The sequence below is a fragment of the Cervus elaphus genome, chromosome 5 (genome assembly GCF_910594005.1).
Source record: "Cervus elaphus chromosome 5, mCerEla1.1, whole genome shotgun sequence".
Lineage (NCBI taxonomy): Eukaryota > Metazoa > Chordata > Mammalia > Artiodactyla > Cervidae > Cervus > Cervus elaphus.
The window spans coordinates 105,884,144-105,910,319 of record NC_057819.1 but is presented as its reverse complement, the minus strand read 5'-3'; the positions used below and the strand labels follow the sequence as shown (position 1 = coordinate 105,910,319).

The window sequence follows — 26,176 nt, the reverse complement described above, 5'->3', positions numbered from 1 at the left end:
TATTCCAACAGCATTTACTGAGCAAGATTTCTTTTCCTCGCTGGTCTGGATTTGCCTTTTTTTTTTTTGTCTGATGTTAGGTGCAGTGTATCTTGGATGTATTTGCTGCTCTTAGTATTCTGCTCATTGAGTGTATGACTTAAATTGTTGTAGCTCTGCAGTACTTAATATCTGGCAAATCAAGTTTTTTTTATTATAATTTTATTTTTCTTGTTTATTCTTTCACGTGAGTATTTGAGTCACTTTATTTGGTTTCCAAAAAGTCTAATTTGAATTTTGGTGAAGTTGCAGTCCTCTGGGAGGGAATTAGCACATTTTCCAGGGTAGAGATTTTCCTTCTAGAAATGTGATAAATGTCTTCATTAATTATTTTTTGGACTATCTAGTAAAAAATCTAACTTCCTTCCTGTAAAGGGAGCAATAAATTCAAGGCACTGTATGAAGAGAGTGATTGGGAAAATGGTGCTGTCGAGAAAGAGAGAGAGATGCCAAAACCAGGGGAGTTAGGAGGAGGGTGTGAGAGACAACAAGAAGAATTCACTTTTAGGGATTTTGAGGTTTTGCCCATAGGCACATCTGAATGGGTCTGCTGTCTTCTGTTGAGTTTCCATTGATTTGTGGTGGAGAAGTGGTTGCTGGTCAGAAGAGAAGGTCTAAATACTTCCCACCCAACCCCCTGGGACACTTCCTTTCCAACGGGTGGTGGTGGACACAGTAATAGCATCTTCCACAGTTCATTGTACAAGGAGTGTGTTTGCTGTCATCTCTGCGTCACTGCCCCCAGGCATCATAGAGTCCTTTCTCCTCTTCACGGCTCTCTCAGGATGACACTTTTCAAGATGACTGGTGAGTCGAGCTCTCCCTTGCTTCTGAAATGCTGGTGTCTTCTTTGTTGATTTCGTACATGCTGCTGGTTTCACTGGGCTTGTAGTCCGTAAGTCCAGCTCTCTGTCAGGATGACCTGCCTCTGAGCTCTCACTGGTCTGCCCTCAGCACCCAGCTTAGTTGTGATTCCTTCCCTGACCGCCTACCTGACCCCCTGGGCTGGACACAGTGTCTGTCTGTGCTCCCAGGGCTCTGTTTGCTGCATTGTATCAAAACCACCGTCTTGGCTATCTGTCACATAAGTTCCTACATCAGTACCTTGTACCACAGTGCTTGGCATGTACATGTTCTTCAGGAAAGCTTTGTTAAATGCAAGTACAGATCCGAGCTGCATTCATGCCAGGATATAGATGTGGAGAAATTACATAGGTGGTGGAGATCTTAGAGCTGGGGATTAATATTTGGGAATCATTCCCGTGGCATGTCTGCTGGAAGCTTCAGAGGCAGTTACGGAAAAGGTGCTGAAAGGGAGGAGCAGAGTCAGAACTGCCTGCTTCCACCACCTTTCCCCCACTCCTGCCCCGCCCATCTCCAGGTGACCTTACTTACCTCTGGAGTCTGAGGGGTGGAGACGCTGTGGCCCAGGCCTGGTCCTCTCCCACTGCTCAGGAGAGAAGCAGTTTTCAGCACAGGGAAGTGTGTCAGGTGGAACAGTTTCCCCCACCACTTCAGTCATGAAGGGTCCCAGTCTCACAGATCCCAGGAGCCTGGAACAGGAGGAGCTGGCAGTTGGGAAGGACTGTGTCTCCTCTGTTTATTTTCAGTGACCTGTGCTCAGATAGGAATGTTCCCCGAGGCTGGGTAGAGGGCATCTTGGTGTGCCAGGTCATTCACAGCTCTGCGTGATGATATCCACTGCCCAAGAAATGTGGCTGTGTTTGGATACAGGGGAGCCAAACCCATATTTCATAGAAAACAATTCTGATCCACTTTCAGAGAGATTTAATAAGTTAAGCAGGAGAACTCTAGCTGAATGTTTAGAATAAACAGAAGAAAACGTTCACCAAAAAAAGTGACAGCTCTCAAAGAGTTAGTATTCCTAATGAACCTTTTACAAGATGAAATACAAAGGATTGCAGCCCCTATTGAGAGCTGAGGTAGTTTTCTGGAAGGAGTGTCAACACAAAGATGTTGACATCATGATCTTAAGAAGGGAAGATGTTTGAGGTCCATCCGGGAAATCTAATCACTGGACACTGGATTTCTAGCAGGAAAAAGGAGTAAGTATAAAAGGAGGAGGACTTTGGAGCTGAAGATGATCTTAGATGTCAGAGGAAGGGGGCTCACAGAAATCTGGAAGAAGACATAGCTCAGTGGCTAGGCTGCAGCAATAAAGATAAAAATCCTCCAGGCTTCTCAACAGGAAGACCAGTCTATCTTTGAAGAGTGAGGGGGTGACACTGGGAAGCTAGCCAGAGTCATGTCTGTAGGGACTGTTGACTCTGAAGAGCTCTGAGTCTCTGTACCAGCCCTGTCCGCTTGGGCTCAGCCTTGTAAGCTCCAGAAGGTGCTTTTGGTAGCTTGAGGAAGAAGATGAGTTCTTAAAGCCTATTGAGTTGTTGTGGAATAGTCCCAAGGGCTGATGAGCAAGGCTTGGGGATGCTGCAGCTAGGAACAGTGCCTGGAATCGCAGGCAGGGGTGGCTCACACTGGACACGCCTCTCTGTGTGTGCAGGAGCGTGGTCAGTGCACCTGCCCACCAGACACCCTGGCACTGGGGTCACTGCGTGCACCCGAGCCACCGCCTGCCAGGACCTGGGCCTTGCTGCAGCCACCACAGCTGTGTAGTCCTCGCGGTGCAGCAGGAGTTCCCAAGTCAGGGTCCAGAACAGGCGCACACAATGGCAGGTCAGGGGGCCTCCCCGGCTACAAAAGGAAGGGTGGCAGCTGAGAAAGCAAGCATGTGATGTTCTCAGCTTATTTAAGGGTAGGTGGGCCCTGCCTTCACTTGAGCAAGAGTCATCAAGCGTGGATATCCCCAAGCGTACGAGAGAAACGTTGATGAGCCGGTGGTCGGAAAGGATGCCAGGTCAGTTCCTCCTGCCAAGATGACTCACCCCAATGACTCTGGGCCAAAGAAGGGTGTTTGCAGACGTGAAGGATTTATGTCCCCTATTTGAGCAAATGCTCACATGTCCAATGAAACATTGGCCATTGGATCAGTAGGAAAAGCAAGGAGGAAGGTGAAGAATTTAGGAAACAGTAGTGAGCTTGAATCTGGCAGCAGGAAACACAGTGTACACAAGTAGAGTATACTAGCTTGGCTGAAAATGCATGAAGTGTAAAGTAGGATTCTTGAAAAGAAGGATTATTCTCTCAGGGAGAATCTAGGGAACAGCTCAGAACTAAAAAGTCTAGCCTACCTCAGCAAAACCCAGGATTGCGGCTGGGGGCGTTCAAGACATTCAGATGTAAAACTACTCTGAAATGAATTTCGTCTTTGTTGGCATGTGATTGGAGGCATAGTTACTTAATTTTGATGAAGGTGTGGTTAGGACTGTTCACGATGGCTGGTAATCACGAACACAATAGAAAAGCTAGTATTCCCCCAATAACAGAGATTGAGTATGATAATGAGAGGTGAGCAGGCCACAGAGGACTAGAGAGAAGCAGTACCGGAAACAATAAAACCACAGAAACAGCCTCAGTAAGTATTCTTAAGCCAAATCCACCTATTAAAAAAAAAAAGAGATAGCAATATTAGTGTCAGACAGAGGAATGCAAAAACAAAAGGGTTGAACAGGACAAAGAGTGATACTATATGATAAAAACCCCAAATATGTAACCATCTTTAATCTTTAAGCAACAAAATAGGTAGAACAAATACTGGGGATAAAAGAAGAATTTAGTTAAAAAAAAAAAAAACAAAAAACATGTTATGCCAGGAGATGTTAATTATGTGTCTTTTCTAATGTGAAGGGCCAGGGGAATGAGGTTGTTGATTTGGATGCCCACGGGAACAGCTGGGCAGCGTGAATATGTGAGTTCCTGGTGTGAGACAGCAGAGATTACAGTATTGCAGAGGAACTGGAGAATGCATGTCTTGCCTAAAGGCATTGAGAGTCATACATTTTAAAGCACTTTGCCAGCCAAGCAAAACGTATCTGTACCTTGCAGGCTGCCAGTTTTCAAGCTCTGAAACAAACAAAAAAAGCAAGCATATAGGTTATAAATAACACATTCAGCAAGTGTATACATTCTTCTAGACCTGGGATTGTTTACAGAAGTTGATCATGTGCTTTCTCACAGAAAACAAACAGTAGAATATAAACATTGTGATTATATTTGCAATTAGTGGTTAAAAAAAAGATGATTATTTAAAAACCGCCTTGGAATTCAGAGACACTTTTAAAATATTCTCTGCACCAAAAGGAAGTCAAGCCAGAAATGACAAATCATCTAGAGATAGATGGAGGGAGGAGAGTATTGTAGCAAAAAGCAGGGATTAGACCTAATGCCATACTCAGAGGAAAATGTATAATCATAGATGCTTTTATTAGTATATAAAGAAGACTGAAACTGTGTGAGTGAAATATTCAACTTATAAATGGGAAAAAATAAAAGAGAAATAAGTTAATAATGATAAAAGTTAATAATGAATGAAATAAAAAGCATAAAATGGTAAAGAAGATAAGGCCAAACACTAGTTCTTTGAAAAGGCAAATAATGGAAATATCTCTGATTAGACAAAAAAAGAGAAAAAATATTAAAAATGAGTAAAGGTCTACTGCTATAGGTATGAAAATGAAAAATTCAGTCTACATTTGAAAAACTGAAGGAAAAGGATGAATTTCCCTCAAAATATAAATTCACAAAACTGTTCCAAAAGAAAAATTAGAAAACTTGAAGTGTTATCAATAGTGTTTAACATTGTTTTGGTATTAATGCAATTAAGCAAAAACATCTTTTGGTTTAAATATTAAAAAGAAACAAATTAGACCTAATAATAACGGAATTTGTAAGTGATTGTATGTAAGATAAATATAAAAAGAATAATAGGTTTTTTCTATACTAGCAGTAACTGATTAGCCCTGAAAATTGAAAAAAATAAATGACAGGTACCATAAAATATCTAGGAATAATTTTATCTAGAATATTTTAGGCCATAAGGTAAAAAGTATTCAATCTCATTGTAGTTCATAAAACAAGACTTGATATAGAAACTATACTATATTCCAGGGTAGACAGATTTAATATTATAAAATTATTCATCTTCTCAAGCCTGGATATGAGACTAATTTCTCCCCAGAATTATTTCTTAGGAAAAAAGGGAGCTCCTTACACTCAAACCTTACAAAACATCATTTTTAACTGGGCATATCCTTAATTACTTTGTTCTGAATAATTAGGTACTATTTGGGGAAGACAGACTAAAATAACCTCAATCTGATTTAATTCTAAATATATAATTATACAGGTGGCTTAGAAAAAAGGGAGTATTTATGCCATGAGATATGATCTCAGAGTTACAAGTGTTATAGATTGTTGAGGCCTTGAAAGATTGTATGACAGTATAGTAGGTGGTTAGGTCGTAGAGATAAACATATACTCACAGGAAGAATTGTTTTTTAAGAATTGACCTGAGGGTCTTCTCTGGTGGTCTTCTGGCTAAGACTCTGAGCTCCCTTTACAGGAGGTCTGGGTTGAATCCCTGGTCAGGGAACTAGATCCCACATGCCACAACTAAAGATCCTGCATGCCACAACTAAGACCTGGCACAGCCAGGTAAGTATTATTTTAAAAGAATCGACCTGATATCATGCAAATGTGTATTAGTATAAAATTTTTAGTGACAGCATGATACTGTCACTGGATTCAAAAAGTACTGAGTCTCAAACAGCTTTGATGGTTCTCTTGCAAATTGGAATAGATGGTTGAAAAGTAGCTCTAGTCGTGATGGAGACAGTGATACAGAACATGCTTGTGACGTATCTGGGACAGTCTTTTTCTTGAAATGTGAATATGGGGTCAGTATTTCTGGATGAATATATTTTGTTTGGGGTTTTCGTTTCTTTGGCTGTGTAGCACAGCATGTGGGATCTTAGTTCCCCGACCAAGAATCGAATTGCTTGTCCTGCATTGGAAGCACAAAGTCTTAACCACTGGACTGCAAGGAAAGTCCCTGAATGAATATATTTTATATAATATGGTTTTAAATATGAACATAAAATAAAAGTTTAATGTATTCATATGTATTATATAATTCAATTAGGCATTATATATAATTATAATACATTATAATACTGTATTAGAGGGTTGGGCTTCCCTGATGGCTCAGTGCTAAAGTAAATGCCTGCCAATGCAGGAGACATGGGTTCGATCCCTGGGTCGAGAAGATCCCCTGGAGAAGGAAATGGCAACCCACTCCAGTATTGTTGCCTGGGAAATCCCATGGACAGAGGAGCCTGGCAAGCTACATTCATAGGGTCTCAAGGAGTTGGACACGACTGAGTGACGAAACAACAACATAATACAGTAACACATATAATAAATATGTAAAGGACATTTTATATAGACATATGGAATAAATACTACATATTAAATTTTTATAATATATGAATTAAAGATAGGGATCAGCTTCCTTTGTCTGCAGCAATAAAAGCTTACTCAAGTTGGTCAAGAAGCTTGTATTCTGCCTTTTTTTTTTCCTCTTTGGGACGTGGGTTTCTATCACCTTATATTCAGAGTCACTCTAATTAGAATTAAATTCAGCTGCAAGGACAAAGGACCAGCCCCCCAAATAATAGAGGTTGATATAGTCTTGAGTTTATTTCTCATGTAACAGTCTTGGTCAGGGGTTCCAGGTTGCCATGGAACTTAGGGTGCTGGGCCTTGGCCCACTGTGTGAAACCCTAACTTCATGGTCCAGATGTGACACTCGCATTTCAGGCATAAGGATGGAGGAAAGGGGTGTTAAGGAGAGCTTCCAGAAAATGCTTCATCCATTGTCCAGAACCCAGTCACCCAGCCACACCCAGCTGCAAAGTGGTTGGAAAGCCCTACTTCTGAAGCCACGTGTCCAGTAGAAAGTCGCGTTACTGAGGAAGAGAAAGGGAAGGAATTCTGGGACACAGCCAGTCTCTGCTTACAGATATGTTATAATCTGGGGGGATAATGCAGGATGCCCTGTGTACCTGAGGTCAGCCTAGAAACGAACAAGGAAGAGCCAGATGCCAAAGGAGGTAGTGGTCCAGATCAACCGGAAACAGCATGATCAGCAATTAAAGGACAAAAAGGAAAGAAAAGAAAAAACAAAGATACTGAGCATCAATTGCACCAGAGAATGGAAGTCAAACGCAACCGTTTTTCACCCGTCCAGAAGAGTAATAGCTTCCTGTGCTGCTCAGGGACTAGAGAAACAGTTACTCCTGTGCATTGGCAGTGGCAGTGTGAATAATGGCAGGTTTTTTGGAAAGCAGTCTGGCAGTAGCTGTTGAGATTGAAAAATATACGTTTCTTCTGACAAAGCAGCTCCATTCGGAGGGTTTTGTCCTCTAGAAGTAAAAGCAGCACTACTCAAGTATGGAGTGAATGTATTAAAAGTTTGTCAATTGCAGTACTCTTTTTTTGTAGTGGCCCAAATGTAGAAACAGTGAATAAATTGCAGGACATCATTCTTAGGATGTATTGTATTATTAAATAGAGCAGCAAGATGCCTTCCCACTGTCCTAGAAGGCTGTAAATGCTTGTATTCTAATGAGATGAAATAGAATTCACAAGAGTGTTTGCAGCTTTATGTCATGTATGTGTATATCATAATCCCAAACAAGAGACTAAGCTCTTTTGTCTCCACATGAAAGAATGCATTCTTTCCATGTCTCATATTTCATGTCAATGGCTCAGGAAAGTAGGGGGTTTTGGTTATTTCAGTTTTAGAAAGAGCTTTGTTGTCTCTGTATGCCCTTGCATGTGTTAATAGTAAGGAAATGGGACCATCTTGTCCAGGATAGTGCAAGCCACCCAGAGTTGTGTGCCTAGCAGAATGGACTTTACCAGCGTCTTCGTTGTGCCTTAGGGACCAGCGGACCATCAGGAAGCTGGTTTTTGGCTTATGTCTAGGTGGCACAATGAGCAGTTTGGGGAACAGGCGGACAGTTGGTGTGTTCCTCTTTATAAGATGCAGCTCTGTTTTGTCTACCTGCTGGGGTGCTCCGACCACTAGATACAACAGAGGTGACACCGTGTGACCTCTGTGGCTGGGCCACAAGAGGCCGTGAAGGTCCCGTTTTCAGAAACAGGGATGCTGGGACCCTGAGCCCACCAGGCTGAGAGGCCATACCCTGTTGGCACTCCCACCAGGCCCAGCCGAGCTCCCCACGGCTGGGCCATGGGATTGAGTCAGCCCAGCCTCAGCCACCACCCCTCCTGAGTTCCTGCCCCACAGAACCATAAAGAAAATATAATGGTTGTCTAAAGCATTGAGGTTATGGGAGACTTGTCCTGAAACAGTGGCACAAGCTAGAATCAAGATGCTGGGAGAAATACCAACAACCTCAGATATGCAGATGATACCACTCTAATGGCAGAAAGTAAAGAGGACCTAAAGAGCCTCTTGATGAGGAGAGTGAGAGAGGAGAGTGAAAAAGCTGACTTAAAACTCAACGTTAAAAAAACTAAGATCATGGCATTTGGTCCCATCACTTCATGGCAAATAGATGGGGAAAAAGTGGAAACAGTGACATTGTATTTTCTTGGACTTCAAAATCACTATGAACAGTGACTACAGCCATGAAATTAAAAGATACTTGCTCCTTGGAAGGAAAGCTATGACAAACCTAGACAGTGTATTAAAAAGCAGAGACATCCCTTTGCTGACAAATGTCTGTATAGTCAAAGCTATGATTTTTCCAGTAGTCATGTACGGCTGTGAGAGTTGGACCATAAAGAAGGCTGAGCACTGAAGAATTGATGCTTTTGAATTGTGGTGCTGGAGAAGACTCTTGAGAGTCCCTTGGACTGCAAGGAGATCAAACCAGTCCATCCTAAAGGAAATCAACCCTGAATATTCATTGGAAGGACTGATGCTTAAGCTGAATCTCCAGTACTTTGGCCACCTGATGCAAAGAGTTGACTCATTGGAAAAGACTCTGATGCTGGGAAAGACTGAGGGCAGGAGGAGAAGGAGGGGACAGAGAATGAGATGCTTGAACGGCATCACTGACTCAGTGGACGTGAGTTAGAGCAATCTCCAGGAGTTGGTGATGGACAGGGAAGCCTGGCCTTCTGCAGTCCATGGGGTTGCAAAGAGTCAGACATAGCTTAGTGACTGAACAACAACAAAGTATTAAATTTATGGGAAGACTGGTCCTGAAACAGCAGTAACTGCAGCATGAAGGTTTGGTAAATAGTAGCATAACTGTGACAGTGGTCATACTCTTAGGGCACATGAACCTTCATGGATCTGATCCCAGCTATGTGTTGGATGCAGGTAAGTGAAATTGCTCAGTTGTGTCTGACTCTTTGCGACCCCATGGGCTGTAGCCCGCCAGGCTCCTCAGTCCATGGAATTCTCTAGGCAGGACTACTAGAGTAGATTGCCATTTCCTTCTCCAGGGAATCTTCCCGACTCTGGGATCGAACCTGGGTCTCCTGAATTGCAGGCAGATTCTTTACCATCTGAGCCACAGGGGAAGCCTGCATGTAGGTAAACCATCAGTAAACAAGAAAGGTTTGCCTAGTTATAATCAGTACTCTTAAAATTCACTATCCCACTTGGTCTTTTTTCATTTAACGTTTTATTTTTAAGTGTTACATATGTATGCATATGTGTTGAGTTGCTTCAGTTGTGTCTATCTCTTTGTGACTCCATAGACTATAGCCTGCCAGGCCCTTCTGTCCATGGGATTTCCCAGGCAAGAATACTGGAGTGGGTTGCCATCTCCTTCTCCAGGGGATCTTCCCAACCCAGGGATTGAACCTGGGTCTTCTGCATTGGCAGGTGTATTCTTTAGCACTGCACCACCTGGGAAGCCCAATGTTATGTATATGTATTATACATTACACATTATATGCACTAAATGTATGGCAAACAGTATACATTTTAAAAAGTTTTACTGAAGTATAGTTGACTTACACTGTTTTGTTAATTTCTGCTATACTGCAAAGTGACTTAATTTTACATATATATATTCTTTTTCATATTATTTTCCACTATGACTTATCCCAGGATATTAACTATATTAGTAATAGTTTGCTGTGCTATACAGTAGGACTTTGTTGCTTATCCATCCTACATGTAATAGTTTGCCGCTGCCAATCCTGAACTTCCCCTCTCCACACTCCTCCCTCCCCCTTGAGAACTGCAAGTCTGTCCTCTATGTCTGTGGGTCTGTTTCTGTTTTGTAGGTATGTTGACTTGTGTTGTATTTTGGATTCCACATGTACGTGATACCATATAATATTTTTCTTCCTCTGTCTGACTTACTTCACTCAGTATGACAATCTCTAGGTCCATCCATGTTGCTGCATATGGCATTATTTCCTTCTTTTTATGGCTGAGTAGTATTCCATTGTGTGTGTGTATATATCTCTCTCTCAATCTTCTTTATCCATTCATCTGTTGATTCAAAATTTACATTCTTAATTGATGCCTGCTATCCCCTGCTGGGGTTTGAAGTCTTTTTTGTTTCTTTGCTTTGAGCTGGAATAAACTGTGCCGTTCTCTCTATGTTGTACTCCAGCACCGGTGTACTCTACCAGGAAACTTAACCAGCTCTGCTCAGACCATGGTACGAACACTTTCTGAAACTTTGGTGTCTGCGCCCAGCATCTCCTTCCCTCTTCTTTGAGGCATTCTCCTTGCCTGATTCACCATTTCTCCACTTCGAGCAGGTCAGCTGATCCCTTGACCTCAGTGAGTCAAGGATAGTTCAGACCCTCAGATCGAGATGTGAGGAGACATTGTCGGGGCTTCTGGGAGAGAGAGTGCTCTTCACTGGATTTGGGATATGCAGACATGAGGCCTGGAGCTGCCTGAGGCATCCTGCGGCCACGAGGCTGATGAACCTGTCCAGGAAGCAGATGTGAAGGCTGGAGAGATATGGGCCCCAAGGACATCTTCCCTCTGAGCTGGACCTGAAGTCGGGCCACGCCTGGACTTCCAGTTCTGCAAGCATTTCTTCTCTTCTTATGACTGCAAGCTTGAGTTGGATTTTCTGCTATGGAAACTCTTGAGTGACCACATCTACAGCATTTTGAGATTTTTGAAACAGCAGAGGGACTTTGCTCTATCAGAGGCAGAATTCAGTCTCTAGGCAGTTCATCCAGTGACTGGCCCCAGGACCTGGGAGGCTGGGCCGGAAGGGTTAGGGATGTCCTGCTTCAAGAATAGAAGGCCAGGGGGGATGAAAGTGGCCCTCAGATGTTCAGACATCATGGGGGACAGGAAAGCCGTTTGTTCTTCGTGGTTCCAGATTGTTTCAGAACTGGAACCCACGTGTGCCATGTGAACCAAGACTGCATTCAGCCAGTTGGAAAGAAAGAAGGATTGTCTCGCTCTTTGAGCTGCTCAGCAGTGGAAGCAGCTGATGCCCTGTTCAACGTAAGAGTTTAAAATAGCAACGGAAGCTGGATGCTGTCATAACTACTTTGCATGAAAGGCCAGGCCACATGATTTCTGTGTTTCTTCCAGTTCTGAAATAACACTGTTGGGTGCCTCCTTAGGGCTTCCCACATGGCTTGGCTCGTAAAGAATCTGCCTCACAATGCAGGAGACATAGGTTCGTTCCCTGGATCGGGAAGATCCCATGGAGGAGGACATGACAACCCGCTCCAATATTCTTGCCTGGGAATCCCATGAACAGAGGAACCTGACGGGGTACAATCCATGGGGTCGCAAAGAGTCGGACATGACTGAGCAACAAGAATAGCTATCAGAAGACATACTTAGTATGTGACCCTTGTGCAAAGTGTGAGGCCTGTCAGACACTCATTTTCCTTGTCTGAAAAGTGAAGATAGCAATACGTTGCCAGCTGACTCTGGTGAACCTCATATTAGAAATGCTTTGAGAACCAAAGTGCCCCACAGTGTAAAGAACTGTTGTAACCGCCTACGTGGTGAACTCCAGTTTAAAGAATGTGGACAGTGCCTTAAAGTTCTTTGTATGTTTTGACCTATGGGTGGTTTAAAAAAAAGAACAGAAAAGAAAAAAGTGATGCTAATTCAAGTAAATAGGATTCAGCTTGCCCAGTTGACCTAATTCTCTTGTTGCTCCACTCGCGAATTGAGGTAAATTTCATCCCTTATAATGGTGGGACTTGGAAGTTTCTCAGTGACCACTGTGAAATAGAGCCACATGTCTCATTTCAGTGAAGTATTAGTGTTTAGTCAATCATATCAGACTTTTTGTGATCCCACCAAGGACTGCAGCCCACCAGGCTCCTCTGTCCATAGAATTTCCCAGGCAAGAATATAGGAGTGGGTTGCCATTCTCTCCTCCAGGGGATCTTCCCCACCTAGGGATTGAACCTAGGTCTCCTGCTTTGGCAGACAGATTCTTTACTGTCTGAGCCACCAGGTAAACCCCATTTTAGAGAACTAGAGTTAAATAGTGATCCAGGAAGGGTCATTCTGCTCTGCGTCAAGCCTCATAGAGTCCATCTTTTCCCATCTCTGCTGCCCAGGGAGGGGCAAGTCTTTGCTTTCACCAAACCTCCACCACCCTCGTCCTCCTAACTCAGTGTTTGCTGCCTGGAAACACCGAGGGTACTGGGGGATTCCTGTGTGGAGGTGCCAGCTCTCGGGTCAGGCGGGGAGGCTGGCATTTGACCTGCATAGTGGAGCCGGAGGCCCACGTGGCCTACAGAGCAAATCCCAGGCCACTTGGGTCTCAGCGGAAACCAGCTGTTTCTTACGCTTTCAGCCAGCCTGCTGGAGCAGCCCATCCAGTGGTGGTTTGTGTTCTGGCCCCTCCTGGAGACGGTGAACCAAGCGCCAGGTGGGCCGCCTGCAGGAAGCTCTTCTCCAAACGCTGCGGCTTTGTCTCCTGCCCCGTCTTGCTTTGAACCCAACACAGAGCAGCCACTGGGTCCTCCCTCAGGCCAGAGCCCCCTCTTAATGTTAGGGGTCTTTTGTTCGGAAGCCCCCTGGTTCTGGAGCTCTGTGCGTTAGTGGCTGAGGTCCCGAGTGGGTCTTTGGGAAGGAGAAGAACGCAGATTTACGGGTGTTTTTAAGACTCTCACCGGAGTTGCTAACCAAGTGGAGCGTAAGCAAAATTAATTCTGTGTTCTGGAAAAAGAAAAATGAAGATGAGACAAAACATGTGTCTGGTTGCAGAAATCATCTCTGAATGTGGGCTGTACTGGTTGCCTTTAGTGAAGGAAGCAAAATGAGCAAGTAATTTGGCTTACTTGTGTGTATTTTTTTCCTCTGTTTGGTTTGCAAAGGGAGTTTCCGTGAACTTTAATATGAGGAACGTGTGAATCTCTAGGAAAAACTCTATTGAGACTCTGCAAAAGGCAGCCCATGGAAACACTTCCTACCACATGCGAGGTGGAGCTGGAGATGTGATAAGAGACCCAGTTCCTTATGGCAGCGCTTGAGTTGCCTCAGGCTTTCCTGTTTTATCTCATTTGTTCTAAGTCCAAAGGACCAGCACTGCCTATAAAACCAGCTGCAGATTACTGGCTTCCACAGTGTCCACAAACACTCACATTTCTTTTCCTTAATTCTTACTAACAAAGTAGGAGATGCACTGGTTAAATAGTGAAATAGGGCAAGACCTTTACTATGAAAGGGCTTCCCTAGTGGCTTAGTGGTAAAGAATCTGCCTGCAGTGAAGGAGACACAGAAGATGTGGGTTTGATCCCTGGATCAGGAAGATCCCCTGGAGGAAGAAATGGCAACCCATTCCAGTATTCTTGCCCAAGAAATCCCATAGAGGATCCTCGCAGGCTACAACCCATTGGGATCACAAAGAATTGGACACGACTCAGTGACTGAACAACACCAACAACAGGGAACTTTAGATCCTGCATGCTGCAACTAGATACAACTAGAGCCAAATAAATAAAAATCCTTCCCGCCCTGCCTAGTCCCACCCCCTTCCTTTAAAATCCTGGCAGTCACTGATCTTTTCACTGTCTCCATAGTTTTGTCTTTTCCAGGGTGTCATATGTTAGTGGTTGGAATCACACAGAATGTCCTTTTTAAATTGGCCTCGTTCACTTAATCATACGCATTTAAGGTTCTTCTGTGTCTTTTCGTGGCTTGACAGCTCATTTCTTTTTAGCGCTGATTAATGTTCCACTGGCTGATGTACCACAGTTTAGCCATTCACCCACTGAAGGACATCTTGGTTGCTTCCAGTTTTGGCATCTATGACTAAAGCTGCTATCAGTATCCACTTACAGGTTTTTGTGTGGATATAAGTTTTCAGCTCATTTGGGGAAATACCAAGCAGTACAATTGCTGAATCCCCTTCATGGATCACAGCCTTGTTGTGTTGAAGGGGCTTGTGTAACTCAGTGAAACTGTGAGCCATGCCGTGCAGGGCCACCCAAGATGGGCAGGTCATAGTGAAGAATTCTGACAAAACATGGTCCTCTGAAGAAGGAAATGGCAACCCACTCCAGTATTCTTGCCTGGAGAACCCCATGGACGGTAAGAAAAGGCAATAAGATATGACGTCAGAAGATGAGCCCCCTAGGTCAACAGCAAGAACAACAACATCAAAGAAACCACTCATCTGTCTTCGCAAGTGGCTGTATGATTTTGTTCCCACCAGTAGAAGTATGACTTCCTATTGCTCCACATCCACACCAGCATTTGGTGTTGTCAGGGTTTCGGGCTTTAGCAACTCTAATAGGTGTGCAGTGGTATGTCCTTGTTTTAATTTGCAATTCCCTGATGATGTATGAGCATATCTTCACCTGCTCATTTGCCATCTGTTTATCTTCCTTGGTGAGGTTTCTGTTTAGATATTTTGCCCATTAATTAGGTTGTTCATTTTCTTATTGAGTTCTTTGTGTGTTCTGGCTAACAGTCCTTTATCAGATACGTCTTTTGCAGATTTTTTTCCTCCTAGTCTGCAGCTTGTCTAATCATTCTATTGACATTGCTGTGTTTTAGTTTTTCACATGTAGACATTTTGTTGACCCTCACTCTGATAGGTGAGAATTTAACTCATAACCTTTTGCCTCCTCCCAGTGTCATATCACTGTTTTTAATTCCTTTCTTGGTTACCTCTTTTATTTTAATAATGTAGTCCATCTTTTTTTCTTGCTTTGCCAACTCTATTTAGTCTCTTTGACTCTCCATTTATGAGATGAGGTTGGAAATTGTTGTTACAACCCTTTCTGCCAGCTTTCTTCACCTGGTCTTCTACCTCTCAATTTCTTCTGTCGGTACTTTAATTTTTTTTTTTTTTTTTTTTTTTTTGCTAACAAGGATGATAGTATTCAAATGTTCTATAAAACAGTCTTTCCTACTTTGGTATAGGTAAATTTAAGTAGTACTAATGTTATTATGACTACAAAGATAGGCTTCTGAGAAAGATTGAGGATAAAAGGAAAAGAGGTGGCAAGAGGATGAGATGATTGGATAGCATCACTGATTCAATGGACATGAACTTGGGCAAACTCCAGGAGATAGTGAGGGACAGGGAGGCCTGGCGTGCTACAGTCTATGGGGTCGCAAAGAGCTGGACATGACTTAGGGCCTGAACAACAGCAAGATAGGCTTCCCTGCAGAGTGCAGTCATGTGCTATGATTTTGTTACCTTTATGCAGTTTCTTGTTTTTGTGAGGTTTCTGTTTTTTCACTATTTTTTATTATATCCTCATTTTTTTTTTCACTCTTCTTCCAATGAGGTGTTCTATTAAAGAAACCTCCCTTCTTAGACACTTTATCCTCAACCCAGCATGGACTTGTTCTCCAGACTTGCTCCATGGACACCATCCGAGACTTCCCTTGACTGCTTTCCTCTGATAAGGCCAGGCTTCCTGGATGACTCATCCTCTTCTGTTTGGTTTGCTTCATTGTTTTCCTGGAGCACATCCTCGAATAACTTCCTCAGAAAAGGTGTTGGCAGTTTTAATTTTCTGAGTCTGTGCATGTTTTAACATGTGTTTTCTACCTCTCCAATTGATTTGTAGTTAGGTTGGGTGTAGAAATCTAGGTTAAAAATCATTTTCCCACAGAACTCTGTAGGCATTTGCTTTGTTGCCTTCTAGAATTCAGTATTGCTAATACTGGGTTGGCCAAAAAGTTCATTCAGGTTTTTCTGTAACATCTTATGGAAAACCTAAACAAACTCTTTGGCCAACCCAATACATGATGGCCAGGCTCATTCTCAGTTCATACCCCTTCCCCAAACTTTTACACATTCTTGGTGTTCTGAAACTTTAAAAATATTTATCTATCTCCTTGTGGATCTTTTTGTTTGTTTTGCCTGACATAAATTCTATAGACACCTGCAAATTTGGGGAATTGTGTTACATCAGCTCTTTGATTATTTCCTCTGCTCTGTTTCCACTCATCTGTAGTTCTGGAATTTCTATTAATTGATTATTTGATTGCCTGGTTTGGCCCTCTATGTTTATCTTTTCGATTTTCATCTTGTTTCCATTTCATTGTACACATTGAGAGAATTCCTTGCTTTTGCATTGTATTCCTTCCATTGAATCTTTCAATTTGACAAACATATTTAAACTTTCTGAGAGCTAGAGCTTTCTCTATTACTTTTTCATAGCACCCTGGCCTTGTTTTAGCAGATGTGTATAACCTTGAAATTTCAATGGTGAGACCTGCCCTGAGCACCCTGTGGCCATTAGCCTTCTTTCTCATCAGCCCCTCCATGTACTCCAGAGCCTTTACACATTGTTCACACTTTTCTAGCTTTTTTTTCTCCCTTTTATCTAGTTTGAGATATTTTTGTGATAATTCAATTATGCTTATCAAGTGAGCAGTTTGATGTTCAGATGTTGTCGGAGGAGAGATCCATATAAGAGAGTTGATGTGAGAGTCATCAGAATACAGGTGGTATTTAAGCTCATGGGATTGAGTAGAAGCACCAGGAAAATACTTGTAATAAGAGAAGGGGAATGGCCCAGGACCTGGATCTGAAGAATTCCAGCGTGCAGAGTGGGGGGTGGGGGGTGGGGCCATCTGAGGTGGCTGCTGAGGTCAGAGAGAACTAGGTCAGTATGACATCAGAGACCCATGTCAAAAAGGACATTATTGTTCCAGCCCGGCTGAGAGGATTGGAAACACCCACTGCATTGGATGTTGCAGTGGAAGCCACTGATAAGCTCAGCAGACAGTGTTTGATTGAGGAATGGGAGTGGGCAGAGGAGGGGATGAGGGGGAAGAAATGCAGACAACCTGGAAGTGCATTGCAGGGCTGAATTCTGCTGGGACAGGTAGGGACAGATCAGAGACTAGCTGAAGGAAGCTGTGGACTCAGATACTCTTGTTTTTTAAATTCTTTAAAAAATTTTTTTCTTTTATTAGAGTCTAGTTGATTTACAATGTTAGTTTCAGGTGTAAGCAAAGTGATTCAATTATATGTATAAATATATCTTTTCTTTTTCAGATTCTTTTCCATTATAGATTATTATTAATACAAGATAGTGACTACAGTTCCTTGTGCTGTACAGTAGGTCCTTGCTATTTATGTATTTTATATATAGTGATATGTTTCTGTTAAGCTCCTAATTTATCCTTCTGCCCCCCTCCCCTGCTTCCCCCGGTAACCATAAGTTTGTTTTCTATGTCTGTGAGTCTATTTCTGTTTTGTAAATAAATTCATTTGTAACTTACTTAGATTCCACATGTAAGTGATATTACATGATATTTGTCTTTTTCTGTTTGACTGACTTCACTCAGTATGACAGTCTCCAGGTCCATCCATGTTGCTTGTTGTTGCTCAGTTGCTAGGTCATGTTTGACTCTTTGTGACCCCATGGACTGCAGCACATCACGCTTCCCTGTCCTTCACTGTCTCCCAGAGTTTGCTCAGATTCATGTCTATTGAGTCAATGATGCTAGCCAACCATCTTATCTTCTGCTGCCCCCTGCTCCTTTTGCCTTCAGTCTTTCCCATGTTGCTACAAATGACATTATTTTGTTCTTTTTTGTGGCTGAGTAATATTCCATTGTGTATATACACATGGGGTTTCCCTGGTATCTCAGTTGCACCTGCAATGCAGGAGACCTGGGTTTGATCCCTGGGTTAGGAAGATCCCCTGGAGAAGGGAACGGCTACCCACTCCAGTGTTCTGGCCTGGAGAATTCCATGGACTGTATAGTCCATGGGGTCGCAAAGAGTCGGACATGCTGAGTGACTTGCACTCTCACTTTCGTATACGCTTTTCTTTATCCTGTCATCTGTTGATGGACATTTAGGTTGTTTCCATGTCTGGGCTGTTGTGAATAGTGCTGCAGTGAACACTGGGTGCATGTATCTTTTAATTGAAGAGAATTGAGTGTGTTTAAATGCTGGTTAGAAGGATCCAGTGGGAAGGGAATGACATTTCCACAAGTCACAGGTGTGTTGGGGACCCTGGGGATACTGGCAAGAGCTCAGTGAGGGTTGTGGGGAGCAGAAAGGCCCAAATGATGAGTATGGTCAGCTGTGGTTAGCAATTATGCGTGGCCTTGAAACCACAGGAAGAGGTTTGACAGGAAATATGTACAGAGTCTGGAATAGAAAATGAGAGTTACTTAAGGGATATGGATCCAGAACATCTCACAGGTGGGGGAGGCTGGAACCAGGAAGACCTGTGAGAATGTTTCAGAAATTTCAATGGAACGTTCCAAGGACCTGGACTAGAGTCAGACTGAAAGGAAAGGAAAAACATGGAGACCCTCTCAAAGCTAGTTAATACATCTGTGTGACTGCCTGGCTCGTTACAAAAAGAAAGGGGGAAGGAGGCTTTAAATATGTTCTTCTCTGATGGGGGAAACTGAAAGATGTCTGGTGCCATTGTCAGAATATTTTGTGACTGCAGAGAGCAAAGATTTTCAAAAGTTAGCCACCAGCCAAGAGCGGAGACGGATGAGGAGTCTGGGGAGATTAGATTTGACAGTAAAGAAGTTATTGGAATTTTCCAAGAAAAAGGTTACGAAAGGACTTCCCTGGTGGCTAAGACTCTGTGCTCCCAGTGCAGGGTGCCTGGGGTCCATCCGTGGTCAGGGAACTAAGATCCTACATGCCGCAACTAAGACCTGGCACAGCCAAGTAAATAAAAATAAATATTTTTTTAAAGTGTATTATCTTATTTTTTAAAAAAGGTTATAAAGAGTTATCATACAGAATAACCTGGTAGTTTTAGATTTTTAGAGACAGAATGAGCGAGTCTGCTTGTGTTAGGAGACCAGGCAGGCGGCATGCGATCTTGTGAATTGTGTGTCTCTACAGAGCAGGACTTGAATCCTTGGTGAATAAATGAAAGGTTAGTAGTTTACTTCAGAATGCCACCCTTTCCCCCCACCCCACCCACGTTACACTGAGCAGCCCCAGGAGCAGATTCTTTGGGTAAGATGAGGAAATCAGAAAGAGACTGAAAATGTTTTATCTTCAGCTCATGAGAACCACTGCTTAAAACCTTATCAATAATTTAAATGACTGCACTGTTTTTTATTTTAAACATACTTTTTGTTCTATGGAAAGATTTTTTCCCACCCCATTTTCTCTCTCTGTATTGTTAGGATAGGATTTTTCCCTCTTTTTTTTTTTTTTAAAGTTTTATTGGAGTATAGTTGCTTTGCAGTGTTGTATCAGTTTCTGGTGTACAGCAAACTGAATCAGCCATTCGTATACATATATCCTATCTTTTTTAGATTTCCTTTGCACTTAGGTCACCACAGAGTAGTTCCCTGTGTTCCCTCTCTTTTACTTTATGGCATAAATATAACGTAAAAAAGGATCAGGAGAACTACTCACTGTCGACCAGCTCAGCACTCCCTGTCTTGCGCGTCCTCTTCCCTCCCTGTGCATCTGTGTGTGTGTGTCTGTGACACACACTTTGATGCACCTGTGATCAGCCGCAAGATAATACAGTTTCTCCTCTGGTGTTGTGAAATGTGACATGTCAAACATGGTTTAAAAATATTATTGTATTAGGCAGAGCTTGCTTTTATTTTAACTTCTTGTAGCCGGACAGCCATCCTTGGCACCAATAAGCAGTGATCAGAAGAGGAACGACGTAAGGGTGCCCGCCATGCCGGGCCCCACCCATCAGCCTAGGCTCCAGCACCCCGGCTGTCTCCCTGCTCAGCTCTCCTGTGCTGGGGAACCTGCCAAGGCTGAATGGCTCTGAGCTGATGCCTCTGAACTCAGTTCTTGAAGGAGACTGGGAGGAAGAACCCTTCTGGTTTATGATGTGGTAAGCTAGGGGACTGCCCCCGACCCTGCCAGTGGCCATGATGGGGTGTCTTGATGCAGATGGTGGAGTAATAGTGCTTTAGTTTGGTCCAGTGATGAATTTTAGCAGCACTCTCAACTTATGCTCAGCTAATGATAGCTTCTGAAAAGATGTGTCCAGAGACTGGAAGAGCCTTTTAAAGAAGATAAGGAGGCAATTACACTGATCATCAAGTGATGATGAAGCAGCGAGAACCAAAAAAAGAACAGATGTTGTGAAAGTACAGCTGGGTTATACGCTTTGTAATCCACAACTGGATGTAATTCATAAATGGACTTGGGTTTGATGTAAACAAATTCCTAGTAGTTTAGATAAGGCATAAGTAACACCCAAGCTTCGGACAGACTGAGATTGTCAGCAAGAGGAAGGAGTGAAGCTGTTGCTGCTACAATGGCAGAGGTGGTCTGCTGCTGTCCACATCATTCTTCCCAATCAACAAACAGCTGAAAGTAGCCTTACTTTAGTGGCGTTGTCAAGAATGCAGATGCCCATGACAGTCCGTCCTGGATATTCAGTGTTGCATGTCCTCACTATCATTAGGTTGAAACTTTAGTTATCCCCCAGTTTTCATTCCGGTCCTTGACAAGGTTACTTCACTCCAGAAGACTGGTGTGACGAAAAAGGTTTATTGCTTAGTGATTTCAGTCTTCACTTTACAAGGATATTTAAACACATCTTTTCTTCACTGAGCATTTATTGTGGTATACTGGAGGCACCAGGACACAGCCATGCATCACACATGTGTTACCATGCTCTTAGCTTTCCAGTAACTTAATTTGGAAAGGTTAACTTAAAAGCCTGAGTCTTATTCTATGTGACTATGACAGCCTAGCCTTCATCATGTCAATGTTTTAGAAGCATCCAGCGGTAAGACACTCAGCAGTGTCCCCCGCCTGCCTCCACATCACCCCCTCAGATTCCAGGGCACTGGGAGACACAGTTACTCATGACTTAGTGGCTGTCTTGGCAGTGGGTTCAGAGCTGTTTCACCACAGTGGTCCCTGCTTCTGCCTTGGCTGGCTGGGGCCTCTGCCAGGCTGTGGATGTGTCCCTGCCCCCACCCTCCCTACACAGCAGAGGCCTCCGGTCCATGGTCCATTATTGTGTAAGTTGCTGCAGTCAGCCTTGATTCATCAAACCTCTTTGAGTTTGTAAGAAATCCAGATTTTTCATTTTATACTTTAATCTCTGAGGTGGGTTTCGTTTCTGGAGCATTTAGGAGATTGATGTCTGAGTTTTCACCCCTAGATTTTTTTCTTTTTTTTTTTACATTTTCCATAGTAAGCAGCATAAGTGAAAATTTAAGATGTAGTGTAGGTGAAGGTTAAAAAATAACTGTTTACTCAGCCATCAAAAAGAATTCATTTGAACCAGTCCTAATGAGATGGATGAAACTGGAGCCCCTTATACAGAGTGAAGTAAGCCAGAAAGATAAAGAACATTACAGCATACTAACACATATATATGGAATTTAGAAAGATGGTAACGATAACCCTATATGCAAAACAGAAAAAGAGACACAGAAATACAGAACAGACTTTTGAACTCTGTGGGAGAAGGTGAGGGTGGGATGTTTCAAAAGAACAGCATGTATACTATCTATGGTGAAACAGATCACCAGCCCAGGTGGGATGCATGAGACAAGTGCTCGGGCCTGGTACACTGGGAAGACCCAGAGGAATCGGGTGGAGAGGGAGGTGGGAGGGGGGATCGGGATGGGGAATAAGTGTAAATCTATGGCTGATTCATATCAATGTATGACAAAACCCACTGAAATGTTGTGAAGTAATTAGCCTCCAACTAATAAAAAAATTAAAAAAAAAAAATAACTGTGGTAGTATAGATGAAAATAAATTCCTTACATTTTCTATTGTAAGTTCTAAATTCTCTATCATTTCCACATTACGTAAATCTGTTTGGCATTGAAAACCATACAACAGATGAATGTGCTGGGCCCTCATCGTGTTGGTTCTTGTTTCTTTGTGAATACAAATGAGCACAGTATTCCCACTTATGTTAAAAACAATAGGTCATTGAATCAGATCAGCCTGTGCCTAGTACAATATTATTTGGGTCTTCTGATTTCTTCATGGAATTTGTTCAGTCAGAATGCAAATGATACATTTTGTGAGTGTTTACTTAAGAATTCACAGCAATCCTGTATTTTGCTTACTTGTCAGAACTGTCAATTCAGTTGTGTTTCAAGTTACAGAAAACCTAGTTTAAGGTGACTTATGAAAGGTGACTGTTGGCTTGTGTGGTTGGAGGGCCAGCCTCAGGGTGACTGACCCACAGCTCCACAGCGCCACTAAGAGCTTGGTTCCTTCTTTCTTCTCTGCATCCTCACCTTCCTCCTGCGATGATGGTTGCCAGCCATCCCCAGACCAGTCTGTTTAGGCGCTCAACGCAGGAACTTCTCCTGGTGTCTCGTTGACCTTAACCATGGGGCTGGTGTGTGCTTTGAGCAAGCAGCCATTGCTGGGGATGGGGTGATGCTGAGTAGCTCAGCCTGGTGCCGGCTCTGCTGAAGCACAGGGCTGGGGGCAGGGGTGCAGAAGCTCCAGTTGGAGCTGGGTAGGCACCGCAGGGAGGATGTGATGGAGGAAGAGTGGCAGCCATGCTGCCCACGTGCCCTGAGAGCTGAAGTTACTGGGTTTGTTTCACTGGTTTCTTCTCTCTTCAGGGGCCGTGACAGCCACCAAGAGGACAGGCATTCCCGCCCCTCGAGAACTCGCTGTCACTGTCTCGAGAGACAGAACTGTGCCACGCGGTCCCTCCAACTCAAGGAAAGCGACAACCAGCCCCACCTCTTCTGGTGCGCCCACCCCCACCAAGCACGTTCGGGCTGCTCCCCCAAGACCCCGGCCGGAGCATGAAGGTGCAGAGAAGGCCGTGCTCGAGTCCCAGGTCCGGGAGCTCTTGGCAGAAGCCAAAGAGAAAGACAGTGAGATCAACAGGCTCCGAAGTGAACTCAAAAAGTGGATGGAGAAACGGACTCAGGACAGTGAAGACGGGGACACTTTGGACCCCAGTGTGGACAGAGCATCGGTCTTGCCGGGTGACTCGGAACCTTTGATCCGAGCCCTTGAGGAGAAGAACAAGAGCTTCCAGAAAGAGCTTGCAGAGCTTGAGGTAGAAAACCGGGCCTTGAAGGAGAAACTGACTTATTTTGAGCACTCCCCGGATTCAGAGGGGGGAGCAAGTCACACTGGGGACAGCAGCTGCCCGACATCCATAACTCAGGAGTCCAGCTTCGGGAGCCCGACGGGGAATGAGGCGTTGGGTGAAATTGACACGTACAGAAAAAACCCACACGAGGGTGCCCTGCGGACATCAGGCTCTTCCAGCAGTGATGTCACCAAGGCCTCCTTGTCCCCGGATGCCTCTGACTTCGAACACATCCCGGCAGACACCCTGGGGCCCCTGTCTCCCGCTGGGAGCCTTGTCAAGAGCTCCAAGTGCTCGGCAGCCAGCAGCTCCCCAAACACAGCGAGTGAGCTGTCCTTGGCGTCCCTGGCAGAGAAGATCCACAGGATGGAGGAGAACCAGCACAGCACGGCCGAGGAGCTGCAGGCCACACTGCAGGAGCTGTCTGACCAGCAGCAGATGGTGCAGGAGCTGACGGCTGAAAATGAGAAGCTGGCGGACGAGAAGACACTCCTGGAAACGTCCTTTCATCAGCACCGGGAGAGGGCGGAGCAGCTGAGCCAGGAGAATGAGAAGCTGATGACCCTCCTGCAGGAGCGTGTAAAGGGCGAGGAGCCTGGCGCCCAGGAAGGCAAGATCCTGGAGCTGGAGCAAAAGTGCACAGAGATCCTGGAGCAGGGCCGCTTCGAGCGCGAGAAGCTGCTGAGCATCCAGCAGCAGCTGACGTGCCGCCTGCGCGCGGTCGAGGAGGAGCACCGTGGCGCCCTGGAGCTGGTCCGGCACCTGCAGGAGGAGAACGGGGAGCTGACCACCCGCCTGGAGCTGGAGCGGCACAGCGGTGGCCCCGCAGCTGAGACCCCAGCAGCGCGTCAGCTTCCCATGGAAGGGCTCCAGGTAGAGAACGGGTCTCTGCAGGCCTCCCTGGAGAACGAGGAGCAGAAAACTGGAGAGGCCAGCCCCCTGGGGCCCACGGCTGAGGGCTGCGACGTCCAGGAAATGCTGACCGTGGCTCGAGCCGAGAAGGACCAGCTGGAGCAGTCCTGCTCGGAGCTCAGGCAGGAGCTGCTGAAGGCACATGGGGAGGTGAAGCGCGTTTCAAGCCTGCTGGCCAAGGTAAGGAGCTTTCTCTCTGCTGGGGTTTGCTCATCCTCATCTACTTGGCCCTCCTCAGCCTGAGAGACACAGGGCACAGAGGACCACGTACTCAATTACGTTCACAATCCAGCAGTCTAGCCTGAAGATCTGTCAGAGTCCACACAGACCAGGCATGCAGCAACGAGACACCCCAGTTTCTAGCTACAGTAGTAGAATGTGTCATGGGGATACAGTGAGTCTGATGATGCAGGAATAAAGAACATCACAGTCTGGAGTCCAGTCCCCAGGGGAGCACCTAGAATAATGTGGGTAAGGGAGGGTAGTGCAGGAGGACTTCCTGGAAGAGGTGGCAGTAAGCCAAGTGTTGAAGAGTGAGTGCTAGACATCAGGTTTCCTGGTTACCATGCTTTGGGCACTTAGGAACAGAAAACTAAAATCACCCCAAGTTTCCCCACCAAGTAATACAATTATATAACCACTATTTTGGCATTTTCTTACCAGATGTACCAATGTATGTGTGTGTGTTTTTGTCTCACAAGTTAAAAAATTGTTCTATACATACTAACTTTTTAAAAATCATATTTTGTGAGCACATTCTCATTGTTCACTATTCTTTGAAACATGATTTTGAAGGCCAGATAGTATGCTGTTCTAGAAATATTTCCTAAGTACTTTACCGCTCACCTATTGTTGAACATTCATGTTTTTTTTTTCCAGTCTTTTGATAATGTAAGTCATTTTTTATCTCTCTCTGATTATTTCCTTAGGAAAAATTCCTAGACATTGACTCACTATGTCAAGACCGTTTTAAAGACTTTGCATGCCTTTGGCCAGATTGGCTGCCAGCAGTAAGACACAGGTGTAATCCCACCAATGGGGTGGGGTGTTCTGGACCCCTTGCTGACATTTGGTACCTAGCTGTTGGGTCATTCAGATCTGGTCTCCGTTTCCTCTTTTCCCCTCCCCGTTTCCACTCAGAAAGATCTTCCCCAACCCAAGATCAAATAAATGATCACTATTTTCGCTTTTTAAAAATAATGCTTTAATAAAAAAAAAAAATGCTTTAATCAGCCTGGACTTTGTTCTCTGGTAAAGATCGCTGGTGATTGTATGATATTCTACCCACCCTCAGAGCAGTGCTGGAAAGGTATAGACAGGTGGCTTCCAGTTTCCCAATTCCTCTGAGCTCTGGGTCTGATTTTGGAGTCCCTTGCTGAGAGGGACTGAAAACATCCTCCCACCTCATATCAGGGGCTGTCACTCTCTTGATACAAATTATGCCCTGAACTCCCAGAGGGTTTGTCTCTGCTGCTTCATCTGCTTTAAGAATGGTCCATTGCAACCTGATTCTCTGGTCGTTAATGGTGTGGATGTCTTACAGGCTTTCTTCTTCCTGTCATTTCTTCATCTTCAGCTGGGTTAGAGTATCTTCAGGTTTCCAGCTTCTCTGACCTCCACCTTGTAACTTTGCTGGCAGCTGACTGTGTGATTGTAGAACCTGCCTATGCACAGCTTCGTGGGGCCAGGGTGAGGGGGGTGGGGTCTTGTTTCCACAGAATCGTCAAGCCTTAGCCTCCCGCCACCGCACACATGCCTTCCTTAGCTGGCCAGCAGTGTGGAGTTGGATCACATCTTTGTTTTTCCAGATTATAATGCAGTCTAGGTCTACTTGTCAAGATTCCAG

General features: G+C 44.3%; 1 protein-coding gene across 10 annotated transcripts in view; it reads left to right on the top strand.

Annotated features, from left to right (window-relative positions):
- SPECC1 (sperm antigen with calponin homology and coiled-coil domains 1) overlaps positions 1 to 26,176 on the top strand; it is a 210,831-nt gene that overhangs the window by 115,068 nt on the left and 69,587 nt on the right. For all 10 annotated transcript variants that reach the window (XM_043903965.1, XM_043903966.1, XM_043903969.1 and 7 more), the window contains one exon: positions 22,934 to 24,510. In XM_043903965.1, coding sequence (XP_043759900.1) covers positions 22,934 to 24,510 — 1,577 coding nt within the window. The remainder of the gene's footprint in view (positions 1 to 22,933; positions 24,511 to 26,176) is intronic.